Here is a 12,367-nt window from a genome sequence, read left to right as displayed (position 1 = left end):
AGAGCAGGCAGGGGGTTCTGCAGCAGCGAGGGAAGTCGCTGCCCTTGGCTTTTCCCTCACTGGCTCTGCTCGGGCAATGCTTCCAGAGAGCTTTGGTGATGTCCCCGGGAGGATTTAGCCTCTCTGGGATTGACTTCCACCATAGCCAATTCATGCGTTCGTGTGATGTTTCTTTATTTTTTTTTTTTTTCAGTCTGCAACCATTCCACTCTTCATGAATAACAAAGATGTCGCCGCAGAAGCGGTGAGTGCTTTTTCTTGGTGGAGTTAGTTGCTTTTCTTGGTTTGTCTCTTGAGCTGAGAAAGGGCTGACTCTATTCCCCCTTCTTACAGGTAACAGGCAGTGGCAAAACCTTAGCATTTGTAATTCCCATACTGGAAATTCTTCTCAGACGGGAAGAAAAATTAAAGAAAATGCAGGTAAGATTAAGTTATTGAGTTCTGAGTATGCTTTTATAATGTGCCTATAAGGTTTGATGACTTCAGGAAAAGTAAAGATAAGGAAAATTGCATATGCGTGAAGTGACTGTGTACTCAGCTCTTTGGTATAGCAGTAACAGTAAACTGTTTAAAACTTGAAAATAAATGTTGGGATGCTTTCTTTGCACTTAGATACAGCTTTTTATTTGATGTGAGCAAAACATGTTTCTGAGCTGTTAGAAAAATGTCTTAAAATATCAAATACAATGGTGTACAGCAAACAAGAGCCTTGAATGTTTTTTAGCATCCATTGGCTTTGGATATGCTTTAGCATGCAGAGAACTTGCCCTGTTACTTGCTATTAAATGTCATTATCAGATACTGTTCTTTGAGCGGAGGTATTTTGCACATTGGTCTAATACCACTTTCATAGATATTTTGTGTTGTTTTCTATACTGCATTCTATTTCTGTGGAAATGCTTTGTCCTAAAGCTAGGATCATAAACATGGCTCGTATTCACTTAGCTTGTAAGCAAGAATTTTGCCCAAATCTTTCTTCTAGTCTGTTATTTTACATAAATTCATTGTGTTTTTCGTGTGCAGGTTGGAGCTATAATTATCACACCAACGAGAGAATTAGCGATTCAAATTGATGAAGTGTTATCATGTTTCACAAAACACTTCCCCAGGTTTAGGTGAGTGAACTTCAGGCTTATCATGACCATAGTTCCTTTTTCTTTGGACTTCTGCCATTTGTAAACAAAGATGACCTAAATATTTCTGTTTTACTGTTGTAGTCAGATTCTGTTAATTGGTGGTAGGAATCCCATGGAAGATGTTGAAAAGTTTAAAGAGCACGGGTGAGTTGATTGTCTATAATTTTTAACAATGCTTTGCAGCTATGGTTTTCTCCTTGTCTTTAGGGTTTTCAAATTAGGACTTTGGTCTTGCTGATGCTAAAATTTGATAGTACTGCATAAGAATGTTAGGATGTATGCTGAGGAAATTGTAGATTCTTTGCCTTGAGTGAGAGATGCCATGAGACAATAGGAAAGGATTGTATGTGAAATCAGTACCATTTACATGCAGTTTGGGTGAAGAGCTGTGTGCAGCATGGTGAGCTGAAAACTGTCTTCACTGAATATTTCAGTTCCTTCTTTTTCGTAAATGCTGTATTAGGAGTAGGCTCTAGTGAGATTGAAACAATGCTGATGAATGAATTTCCTGGAACTGTTTGGTGCTGATAGTGATGGTGAAGTTTTGAAGGAATGATATTTGCCACTGGATTTTTGCACAGAGGTACCAAATATTTCTTCTAGCTGAGAATTGCTTTCCATAGTTGCTGATTATATTCTAAACTTCTGCTACCACAAATGGTGTGCTTTCACCTGAGTGTTCCTTCTCCCATCAACATAGTGTCTGAAAGGCCCTGAAATATGAATGCAGTTAGAAGTTACAAACTGAAATTGTTTAATTGATGAATGCAGTCAACTTGAGTGCAGGTTTGTGCTGTGATAATTATGTGAGCAGTTCCCCCAAAGCCTTTACCTTGCAGTTACAAAATTGCTGCATGTCTTGTTCACAAACAGTGGGAACATCATTGTAGCTACACCGGGCCGCTTGGAGGATCTATTCAGAAGAAAAGCAGATGGGCTGGATCTAGCAAGTTGTGTGAAGTCTCTTGATGTGTTGGTATTAGATGAAGCAGACAGACTTCTAGATATGGGCTTTGAAGCAAGGTATTTAAATAATAAATTCTGGTAATACATGTAAAGTTTTACATGAGTTCACATATGATTGATGTGTATGAGTGTCGCCTACAATGACCTCTAAAGTTAAATTCATTCTGTTGTTCTTTTACTTCTCTTTGCTCTGTAGATTACAAAAAGCAATTACTAAGAGGGGAAGAGAATCAGGAAAAGTGGGTCCTTGATGAATACAGAGTTTACAATATCTTTGTTTTTTAATGTATATTAACACATGCTAACAAATAAGCTTTGATGTCCCTTTTCTTGTAAAGTTAAGATAAATAGCTCGATAGAAGATGCTCTATACTCATCACTCTGTAATAAAAGCTACTTTGTTTATAAACTCTTACTTCCAATGATTAAACTTCTTTCTGAGGGGAGTCTTGAGACAGTTATGTTTTACATGTGCTTACTTGCAGTTTAAATGCCATTCTGGACTTTTTGCCCAAGCAGAGACGGACAGGTCTGTTCTCAGCAACTCAAACTCAAGAGGTGGAGAACCTGGTGAGAGCAGGTCTCCGGAATCCTGTGCGCATCTCGGTCAAAGAGAAGGGAATGGCAGCAAGCAACACGCAGAAAACTCCAACGCGCCTGGAGAACTATTATATGGTGGGAACCTCTGTGCTTTGTGATAGTTTTTTGTTCCGTCTTCTTTTTTCGTGGTTCTATCAATAAATTTTTAAGTTTTGGCCAGTTAGGATCACATTAATAGAGGAACCAGAAGTCTCAAAGACATAAAGCTCTTGCAGGTTCTCTGAAGATGAGTAACCAAGCTGAGGAGAAAGATCTGAATTAGCAACCCTGTTGTTTCCTACTCTCTGAGTTTTGTTTGGCTGATCAGGGGTAGTTGTAATCCTAAACTAGCCGCAGTGCTGCAGTTCCTTGACCTGCTTGTAGTGAATGGGTATGGGAGGAGACTTTGGCAATTTCAGAGCAGTGCCTGAGGGAAACTTGAGAAACTAATGTGGGAGAGGTATTGGGAATGGGAAGACTGGAAGCTTAAGTATTTGTTTTTACTTAGTGTGACATACACAAAAGAGTAATATTCCACATGATGAACTGTGGTACAAATGATCGATATTAACAAATTATGCCCATAGGCATTTGTCCATGCACAATGAGTGGAGGAAGCTGGCAGATCACTTTGTATCGAGTCCATTTTCTTACTTTTTTTTTTTATTATTATTTTGCATTGTATAGATCTGCAAAGCAGATGAAAAATTTAATCAGTTGGTGCATTTTCTTCGACAGCACAAACAGGAAAAACATCTAGTTTTTTTCAGGTAATTCTGTTTGTGTTTTATTGTGAAAACAGCATGGTGTTTTATTACTTAAATTCCAAAACTGTGCCCTGTGTTGACAAGGACACAGACATTTTAAGTGATTAATTTTAATAGATGTTTTGTAGAATATGGTGCCTAAAAAGAGATTGATCATTGCTTCATGTCAGGATTGTGTTAAACCTTATTCAGCAAAACATAAACTTTATACGCATTCTTAAAGTAAGGCGTTGTAGGTGATTATATATTAATTATAAAAATGATGTACACATTTAAATAAAAATAGGCAATCGTGTATATTTTTGAAAGATCTGAGACTACTCTAGCTTCACTGTCTAAACCAGATTAGAAGCGCAGCATAATCTTTTGCTTTTATGTCTGTCTTTGTCACAACAGCACGTGTGCCTGCGTGGAATACTATGGGAAGGCTTTGGAATCCTTAATTAAACAAGTGAAAATAATGAGCATTCATGGGAAAATGAAACACAAGCGTAACAAGATTTTTACTGAGTTTCGGAAGCTCCCAGGGTAAGAACATATGAATAGGCTAAGCCAGTGAAAAGTAAAAATAGTAAGGGATGTGTAATTTTGGCTGACAATATCATTCTGCCACTTAAGTGGCGTTGTGCTGAGGAGAAGGATGCTGCTAGCTGGTTCTGAATGTATTTATAATAACACAAACTATGCTTATGTACTCAACGTATGATCACAAAGTGAAAATGTGACTGGAGCATGTCGAATCTAATTTAGATAATCCGTGTGGCAGCATGGAAGGTGGACATGGATTTGAGATATTCACGTCCCCAGCAGGGACATGGATTTGAGATATTCTGCAGCCTGGGACCCTCTGCAGTTTGCAGTGCTTGCTGGGCAAACATTCGCACTATGAAGCCCATCATTAACTGCTGCTGTCTGGGCTACTGTACTGTCCCGTGCTACAGTCACACATTAGCCTTGTTCTATAGACGTACCATCAATAGGGGACTGATAGTGAAAATAACCTTTTCCTGATTCGTAACCAGAGTGGAAACCCAGGGTGCTATTTTGTTAGTATAGGAACAAGAATATGGCAACATGATGCTATAATTTACCTGCGGAAAAGTATTCTGTTTCAGCTTTGCAGGTTGTTGTTAAGAGACTCTCACCCCGTTAGCTGTCTTTTTTTTTTTTTTTTTTTTTTTGTTGCATGGGACCTGAGTTTTAGCATTTTATGTTACAAGAAAAATAATTACGAACAGGCTGGAAGAACAACTGTTTAAAATAGCATGCTAAAACTGTCAGTCTTTTAGGTATTTTCTTAAAACATTTGTAGTATTACTTTCAGCTGTGGTGGATGCAGTGGTGATTTAAAATAGAACTTGTAATAGGGAATTGATTTTTTTTTTTTTTTTTAGTGATATGTTGGCTGTAATATAAATCACATTCCTTTTTGTAATGTTACCTTACAATATTGTGTCTCTTTTCAAAAAACCAAATGTTTTTAAACATTTTGTTCCTCGCTCTCCAGTGTAGATGCAGAATACACAGTTGGGGTAGACTGGTGCTTCTCAAATGACAGTTTAATGAAAATACAATTTTTCTTCTTTCTAGTGGCATTTTAGTTTGCACTGATGTGATGGCCCGTGGCATAGACATTCCAGAAGTACACTGGGTCTTACAGTATGACCCACCTAGCAGTGCAAGGTACAACTTGAGATCTTAAAAACCTTTACTCTACTTGTGGTCATGTTACTGTACTGTTTAGATATAAATTGGGAGCACACAACTGTGGAAAACACGTTTAATCACTGCCTAGAAGTTAGTCTGAATGAACACACAACATAATGCATGAGCAAGGGAGGCTGGGACACTGCAATTTTTGTTGTAACTGTTGTGAATTGAAATGACTGTGTTATATGTGCGTAAGTCGAATGGGTGGTCGCCACTTGTATTTGTGTGAAGAGGCATGCTGGTGTAAGGCTTGGTGTGAGATTATCAAAGAAATAACAAGGGGTGAGACATTAGGGTGAATGAAAACAGGTCAGAGTCTGGGCAGAGCTGTTCAAGGAATGGTACATTGTAAGTTCGCATGAAAGGTGCTTTTCCGTGTATTTTAACTTCCAATGTCATAATTCTCCCTACGATGTGCTTAAACTCCCCGTTGTTTTAGCATACAGTCCTAACAATTGAGTGGGGCTGCTATATGTATTGGATGTTACTGATTCCTGCTGGTTTAGTTCAAAAGTGCATAGTGCTCTGTATTTTCCATTCCATCAGATTTCCCCTTTTGCTGTCTGTCTAATGCTTTAAAATCAGACTGAGCATCTCTTCTTACGTTACCTCTGTCTTGTGTTGTTTCAGTGCCTTTGTGCATCGGTGTGGTCGAACAGCACGGATCGGCAACGTAGGCAGTGCACTTGTATTTTTGCTTCCCATGGAAGAATCTTACATTAACTTTCTCTCAATCAACCAAAAGGTTAGTAGACTTTCATTCTGCCCCAAAGCAGGAAAAGGCAAGGGGAGAGGCTTACTGATAGGAGTTTTGAAATCAACATTTGTAGGACTTAAGGTCATATGCACAGATGTTTTAGCAGAAGTGCATAATTAAAAACAAAAAAAGACAAGAGCTGCTTATTAATCACCAAATGCAACTATCTGTTAATACATGATTGCTCCCCATGTTACTGACTGAGTTTGTAATATGAGCATGTGGTGCATCGAGTAAGGAAAGGCTTTTCATTTCTGTGGAGATCGAGCATTTCCGCAAGGGCAGTGCCGGCTTACGCTCCTACCCCCATCCCCGCCACTACTTTATACGTTGCACCTTCTGTGCTGCTTACGTTCAACTTGGATAATTTCCTGTGTCTGGTCCTGCATTTGTAGGATTAATTGTATAAATTCTCTGTAGTCCTGCTAATTAGAATGTAGCTTGACAAGGCACGAGATGAAGATGTTCCCTCTCTCAAGCTGCAGCATGCAAGCTCTTGCTGGGCCAGGACGACCGCGTGTGGGGCTGAATGGTGAACTGCAGTGTTGAAATGACCAAGTAAAAGGGGAAGGGGGCTCAAAGCTGACTGAAGATTAACTGGGGAAATGTGTGTTTGAAGTTTCACAGTGCATTTTTAAATCATTCGGCTAAACTTTTCCTTTGGTTTTGTATTTCTTTTCTGGCTTTCAGTGTCCCATGCAGGAAATGAAACCACAGACAAACGTGTTAGATCTTCTTCCAAAACTGAAGTCTATGGCCCTAGCTGACAGGGCAGTGTTTGAGAAAGGCATGAAAGCGTTTGTGTCTTACGTCCAGGCTTATGCCAAACATGAGTGTAATCTGATCTTCCGAATAAAAGGTAATTCCCAGCAGCGGCTGATATCTTTTACTGTTCTTTTCAGAAGACAGTATTTGGTTTGGGAAAAAACAGTGTTATCCTCCACAAGCTTCAACTACTGATTCCTGATCTCAAATTTACTTTCTGCATTATCAGATTCTGATCAAACTCCTGTTTTTTCAAGCAACTTGTTTCTCATGGTTTTCAAGAGAAAACGTTTAATTAGCAAGTTTGACCAAGCTGACATAAGCATAAATAAAAGTGACTTATTGTTACTAGTATTAAGTATAGAATGCAAAGAATACAGTAAGATAGTGAGGGCTTTTTTTTCTGTGACTTGCTAAGTTAAATTAACTTTTTATCCAGCAGGAAACTGACTTTATAATATTTATTTTAACAGATCTGGATTTTTCTAGCCTTGCCAAAGGTTTTGCATTGTTAAAAATGCCAAAGATGCCTGAACTAAGAGGAAAATGTTTTCCAGACTTTACTCCGGTCACTGTTAATACAGACTCCATTTCATTTAAGGATAAAAATAGAGAAAAACAGAGGCAAAAGCAATTAGAACAACAAAGAAAAGAAAGACAGGAAAATGGAGGTAAAAAGAAATTCATAAAGAACAAAGCCTGGTCAAAGCAGAAAGCCAAGAGGGAGAAGAAAAAGAAAGTAACAGCTAAAAGGAAGCGTGAAGAGGTAAACTGTGCCCATTCTATTAAACTGCATGTGATTACTGTAGCATAGGTACATACTTTCAAATGGCAGAGAGCTGTGGCGTTTTAGTTTGACGGAATTGACAACTGTACATTAACTTTTTAAGACCTTGACAGGCAAGGTCTGAAAAAAATTGAGAAGCTTTTTAAAGCCCAACACTAAAACAACTCAGCAGTCTTATGTTGGTCAATAATGCTGCCAGCATAGGTAGCATAGATTTTCATTTCTCAGAGGTCCAGCAGTATGGCATGATGGTGGACAGTACTTGATTTTTTTTCCTCTTTCCTTTTTTCAATTCTCAAGTGTAACTGAGAATTAGACGGTTTCCTAGGTAGAAATTGAGTACTACTCCCTGCTTGGAAACTCCTGGCAAACCTGAATTGTAAACTTCTCATGTTCAGCTGTATAGAATGAAAGCTTTTTGGTGTTGTGTTTAATTTGATATTTTTCAACTGTCAACAGGGCTCTGATATTGAAGATGAGGATATGGAAGAGTTGCTGAATGACACAAGACTCTTGAAAAGACTAAAAAAAGGAAAAATTAGTGAAGAAGAGTTTGAGAAGAGAGTAACAGGCAGCCAGAGTAAACTCAAACCAGAAACTGTTGCTGACTTAGAATCCGTAGGTTGACAGTTATTGTAGCCACGCTTTTACATTAAAATACTGCCAATTTCAATAAAACTGTATTTTTATAACAAAATAACGATGCAGAGAACAGAATTTATCTCATTTCTTCAACAAAGAGACCTGGCATCTGTGAAGATATACAAACAAGCCTGCAGTTAAGAACAAAGCTAAAAGCACCACTCTGGTATGGCGTGGCAGGAGCTGCAGATTTCCATTAGCAGCCTTGTGCATTTTTTAATTGTTTTCTTCGGGTATGTACCACAGATCAGTAAGTAACAGCATACCTCAGAGTGAGCTTAAATACACCATAAGGTATTTTATTTTACAATACCAAAATACTCCACCCATCTTTAAAATAATTTATTTTAGGTCTTTAGAAGCTGTAGTAACTCCGGTATTTTTTTTTTTAACAGTGGTCCATCCATATGTAATGTTTTGCTTTAAAAACTCAAGAAGGCTGATAATTACTTAATCCTTATAATGCTGTCTCTTTACCACGTCCATGCAACTCGTATCATCTTCCAAGTTCTTACAACTGTGATAGTCAATGAAGAAGATGATATCTCCTGTACACCAAGTCATCTGTTACAGATAGAGTTTAATAAGTTCATCACTGACAGCTGATGGAGTTAACACACCGAGGTCTGTAAACAGTAACGTAATTAGCGATGGTGATGTGTAGTCAATCCAGGGATGCTCATCTGTTAGATTCTGACCCTTTTTCAAAGTGTCTGCTTTGTACTAGAAGGAAACGGGAGACCATTAGTTATTACACAACTGCAAGTTAAAACCTCTTTTGGGCCTCGAGCAGATGTTTGTGGTAAAACTGAAGGAAGTCAGTTGCTTTAAAATAAGGCATTGGCTGGTGCTACCTTGGTCTCAGCTGTTTTATCTGCTTTATGAAGTACAATTTGTAGTTCTGAAGTGTATTGATTTAACTGTTTCTTGCCCTCAGCTGCTCCTGTGCCCCAGAGGAACTGCTTTGGGAACTAGATGTTAGTAGTATGACAAATTATGGCTGTCTGACATGCGACTGTAACATGGAGTAGCTCCGTATTATATACGGTAAGCTACAGTACAGAGATCCAGAGAAATGAAGACATGCTTAGACGAAATTTTTTCATGGACATGTAAATGTGCATCTTAGCTGGCTAAGAAGTAATTTGAATTTCTCTTACCTTAAACTTATCTGGGACGTCCTGCTGATTCAGAGGGTAAAGTCTTACAAACTTGAAACTTTCTGCTACCACATAAAATGGCTTATTCTGTGCTTTGGCACACACAGCAATTTGATTAGTGCCAATCTGTGGAGACAGATGGAAAACAACAAGCAGACTCAGCACTAGCATGACATAATATTGCCCAGTTTACAACAATGAATAGATGTGTACTGGATAACATCAAAATAGAAAAGATTTTTCAGAAAGCCTTGAATTCTTCAAAGAAACCTAACTTTAGAAGTCTAGAGTTTACAGAATGATTTAATAAACTCTCTACCTATTACCTTGTTAATGATGCCTCCGCTTTCAACTACACCTTCAGCACCAACTAACACCAGGTCCACTTTCTCCATAATGTAGCTGTTTAAAGGGGGAAAAAAATCCAAGTCTTACTGGTTAATATGACAAATGCATTGCTGAACAGAACAGAAATTAGTAATTCAAACAGTCTTTCACTTATAGTTCTTTCTTTTATCATGTTTTACACTTCCACTAATCAGTGGTAATTTAGCAAATAGCTTAAAAAACCCCAAAATGATAACACGTGTGCCAATTAGAAAAAAAAAAAAAGTAGCCTTTTTGTGTAGCAGCTCAATTTTGGTTGCTTTGGGTTTTTTCCTGGTGGTGGGTTTTTTTTGTGTGTTTGGGTTTTTTTTTTAACATATCCCCCAGTTCTACACTTGTCTGACTCCATTTTTCGTTTAATATGCAAACATCAAGTACTTATTTTGTAGCAGACATACTCTCCTAATCATGCACCTTTAGATGTAACTTGTTTAGCTTGTTCAACAACTATGACAAAGTAACTAACAACCTCTGTAGTTTGAACAAGCTTCTAGGAAAGTTACATGTAACACTATCAAAATAAAATTCTGTTGAACAATACTAAGGTTTAATGATCAGACTTACCCAACTGCAGCATCCAGAATCACAGTCACGGGAATGTTCAGCTTCCTCAAGGCTTCTGCCATTTTTTGCCTATTAAAAAAAAAAGTTTGAAGCTTAGAAGTTTTTTCTTTAAAGACAATGCTACAAAAATATTGTCTGAAAGACTGAAACCCATGATGGCCCACATTCCCTTGCTTGTAGTTTTGGTTTATTATGTACCCTCAAATAGAAAATAAGTTATTTTGTAGAAATGGAAACAAAAGGATTACAACAAACCCAACAAAAGTCAAGTCAGTTTGTTTTAGCCATCAGAAATTACATTGACAGAAAGATAAGTCAGTGAACTGTTATTAAGATGACAGATTACCTAAACTGCCTCAGCTTTTCCATCAACAGAGTATAGGAAACAAGAAATAAAGTATGGGGTGCATTGCCAGAAGTTATTTTAGTGAAGTTGGAAAATCATATGTATTTCACTTGACTGAACATCCTTGATTCCAGTGAAAGACTGGTTAGCAATGTGTATTTATCCAGTATGCAGGATTTACTACTTCATTTACGCACTGGTTTATGCTGAGGAGGGAAAGCTTGCTCTCTTGCTGTCAGTAATGTACTTTACTTGCCATTGTCAAACAGCGTTGTTAGGTAAACGTATTACTTTCTGTGCTTAAGATAATACTGATTATTTTAGCCTGCTTTTGAAGGAGACAACTACAAATCAGTTGTCTCCCGTCTCCCAAGGGAAATCTAAGTTGCCTGGCACTGACTGAAAGTGTGTAAACCTTTGAGGAAAACTTAGGTAACACTCTTATTAGAATAGTTAGTATTGGAAACTACTTGCCAATATTGTTTCTTCCACTTGTCCAGAATAATGTGATATTATTAGTGACAGTTACCATTTAAAATGCTGCAAATAAGCCTAGCAGCTTTCTTAAGGTACGACAGATTTGATGCTAGCTGTAACTTACCCTATTAGGCAAGATAAAACACAAATGAGTACTTGCCCTGCTTGGTCTGGCTGTGATTCAGTGACATAAACACTGAATCGCTTCTTTGACTCAACAGCTGCTTCTAACACTCTGAGGACCACTCTTGAGTAGGCATGTGTCAATATTCGCTGTCAAAAAATAATAATCAGACATTATTTTTTTGCTGAGCTTTGGGAAACCTTTACTTTTGTTAATGGTGTCATGGTTTTTATGTCACACAACTGTCTGTCAATGTTCAATAATAACGTATGTCACTTGTATTCTACAAATCATAGGATAGCAAACCACTCTGTGAGCTGGGCTTTACGGGGCCAGCCCTGGCGTGGCCAAGGGGTGATGATCTAGTACTTTAAATGGAAACCTGAAGCGGTGACTCCTCAGCACCTCTTAGAAGTAGACCACAAGTTAAAGTTGCATTGCCTGGAAACTGAAGCAGGGGGAGGAGATGAGTCTTAACAAAATAAAGCAAAGGGAGATGTTAAAGCTATGTACTTGCAGAAGTTGCCATAAGACAAGGCCGGTGTGAATGCTAGTAAGCTTTGCTCCCCTCCCCTTTTGTTGTGCCCTTACTGCAAGCAGCAGAGCACCAGCCAAGAGTGACCATGCCTCAGCCTACTTACGGCACCATCTCTGATGAAAGGATGACACAGCTTGGCAATTTTGTTCCTCGAGAGAGAGACTTTCCTGAGGAAGATCTCCCCGCGCTCAATCATGATTTCTTTGCATTTGGAGTAGTCCTGGAAAACACGGCGGTGTCTGCTGTGAGGCGGGAGGGTCCCCCTCTGCGGGCAGCGTGGCTGGGCAGGGGGCGGCCGCCCTTACCGAGTACTCCAGGGAGGTGAGGCTGATGAAGCGCAGGAAGAGCTCCCCGCCGGAGGAGACGGCCACCGAGGAGTCCACCCGGGACAGGGTGTTGATGGCGGCCAGCAGGCTGCTCCTCAGGCCCTGGATGGTCTCACCTGCGGGGAGGCAGACGTATATGGCTAGGGCCCCGTCGGCACGGGCCTCGCCGTAGGGAGACCCGGGGCAGAGGGGTGTCCCCGTCCCGCCCGGGGCTGAGGGGAGGGCCCGAGCCCACCTCGGTCCTGCTTGAGGAAGCCCAGCAGTGCGCGGATGGCGGCCACGGCCGAGGCGACATCGGGATCGTCCCTCAGCTGCGCCCTGAAGGTCTCGATCAGG

At 39.4% G+C, this 12,367-nt stretch overlaps 2 protein-coding genes across 2 annotated transcripts; one reads left to right on the top strand and one right to left on the bottom strand.

The window, feature by feature from the left end:
• The first annotated feature begins 194 nt into the window (after positions 1 to 194).
• Positions 195 to 8,164, top strand: DDX55 (DEAD (Asp-Glu-Ala-Asp) box polypeptide 55). Its single transcript, XM_009880258.1, has 13 exons — positions 195 to 244; positions 334 to 420; positions 1,024 to 1,115; positions 1,218 to 1,280; positions 2,010 to 2,159; positions 2,588 to 2,777; positions 3,369 to 3,451; positions 3,845 to 3,976; positions 5,039 to 5,131; positions 5,789 to 5,903; positions 6,606 to 6,774; positions 7,154 to 7,446; positions 7,927 to 8,164. Exons 1-13 carry the CDS (start codon positions 215 to 217, stop codon positions 8,092 to 8,094), a joined length of 1,665 nt encoding a protein of 554 aa, XP_009878560.1. The 5' UTR covers positions 195 to 214; the 3' UTR covers positions 8,095 to 8,164.
• Positions 8,165 to 8,676: 512 nt separating this feature from the next.
• On the bottom strand, positions 8,677 to 12,366 carry EIF2B1 (eukaryotic translation initiation factor 2B, subunit 1 alpha, 26kDa; the record flags this gene model as incomplete). The annotated part of the gene is made up of 8 exons (XM_009880334.1): positions 8,677 to 8,832; positions 9,270 to 9,395; positions 9,596 to 9,671; positions 10,221 to 10,289; positions 11,204 to 11,316; positions 11,809 to 11,925; positions 12,011 to 12,147; positions 12,267 to 12,366. Coding segments are annotated over 8 exons (894 nt in total), but the record flags the coding sequence as incomplete, so codon positions are not given.
• Position 12,367: the final 1 nt, after the last annotated feature.

The sequence above is a fragment of the Charadrius vociferus genome, unplaced genomic scaffold (genome assembly GCF_000708025.1).
Source record: "Charadrius vociferus isolate BGI_N301 unplaced genomic scaffold, ASM70802v2 scaffold332, whole genome shotgun sequence".
Taxonomy (NCBI): domain Eukaryota; kingdom Metazoa; phylum Chordata; class Aves; order Charadriiformes; family Charadriidae; genus Charadrius; species Charadrius vociferus.
The sequence above is the reverse complement of the archived record's forward strand: the minus strand, read 5'-3'. Positions and strand labels throughout refer to the sequence as shown.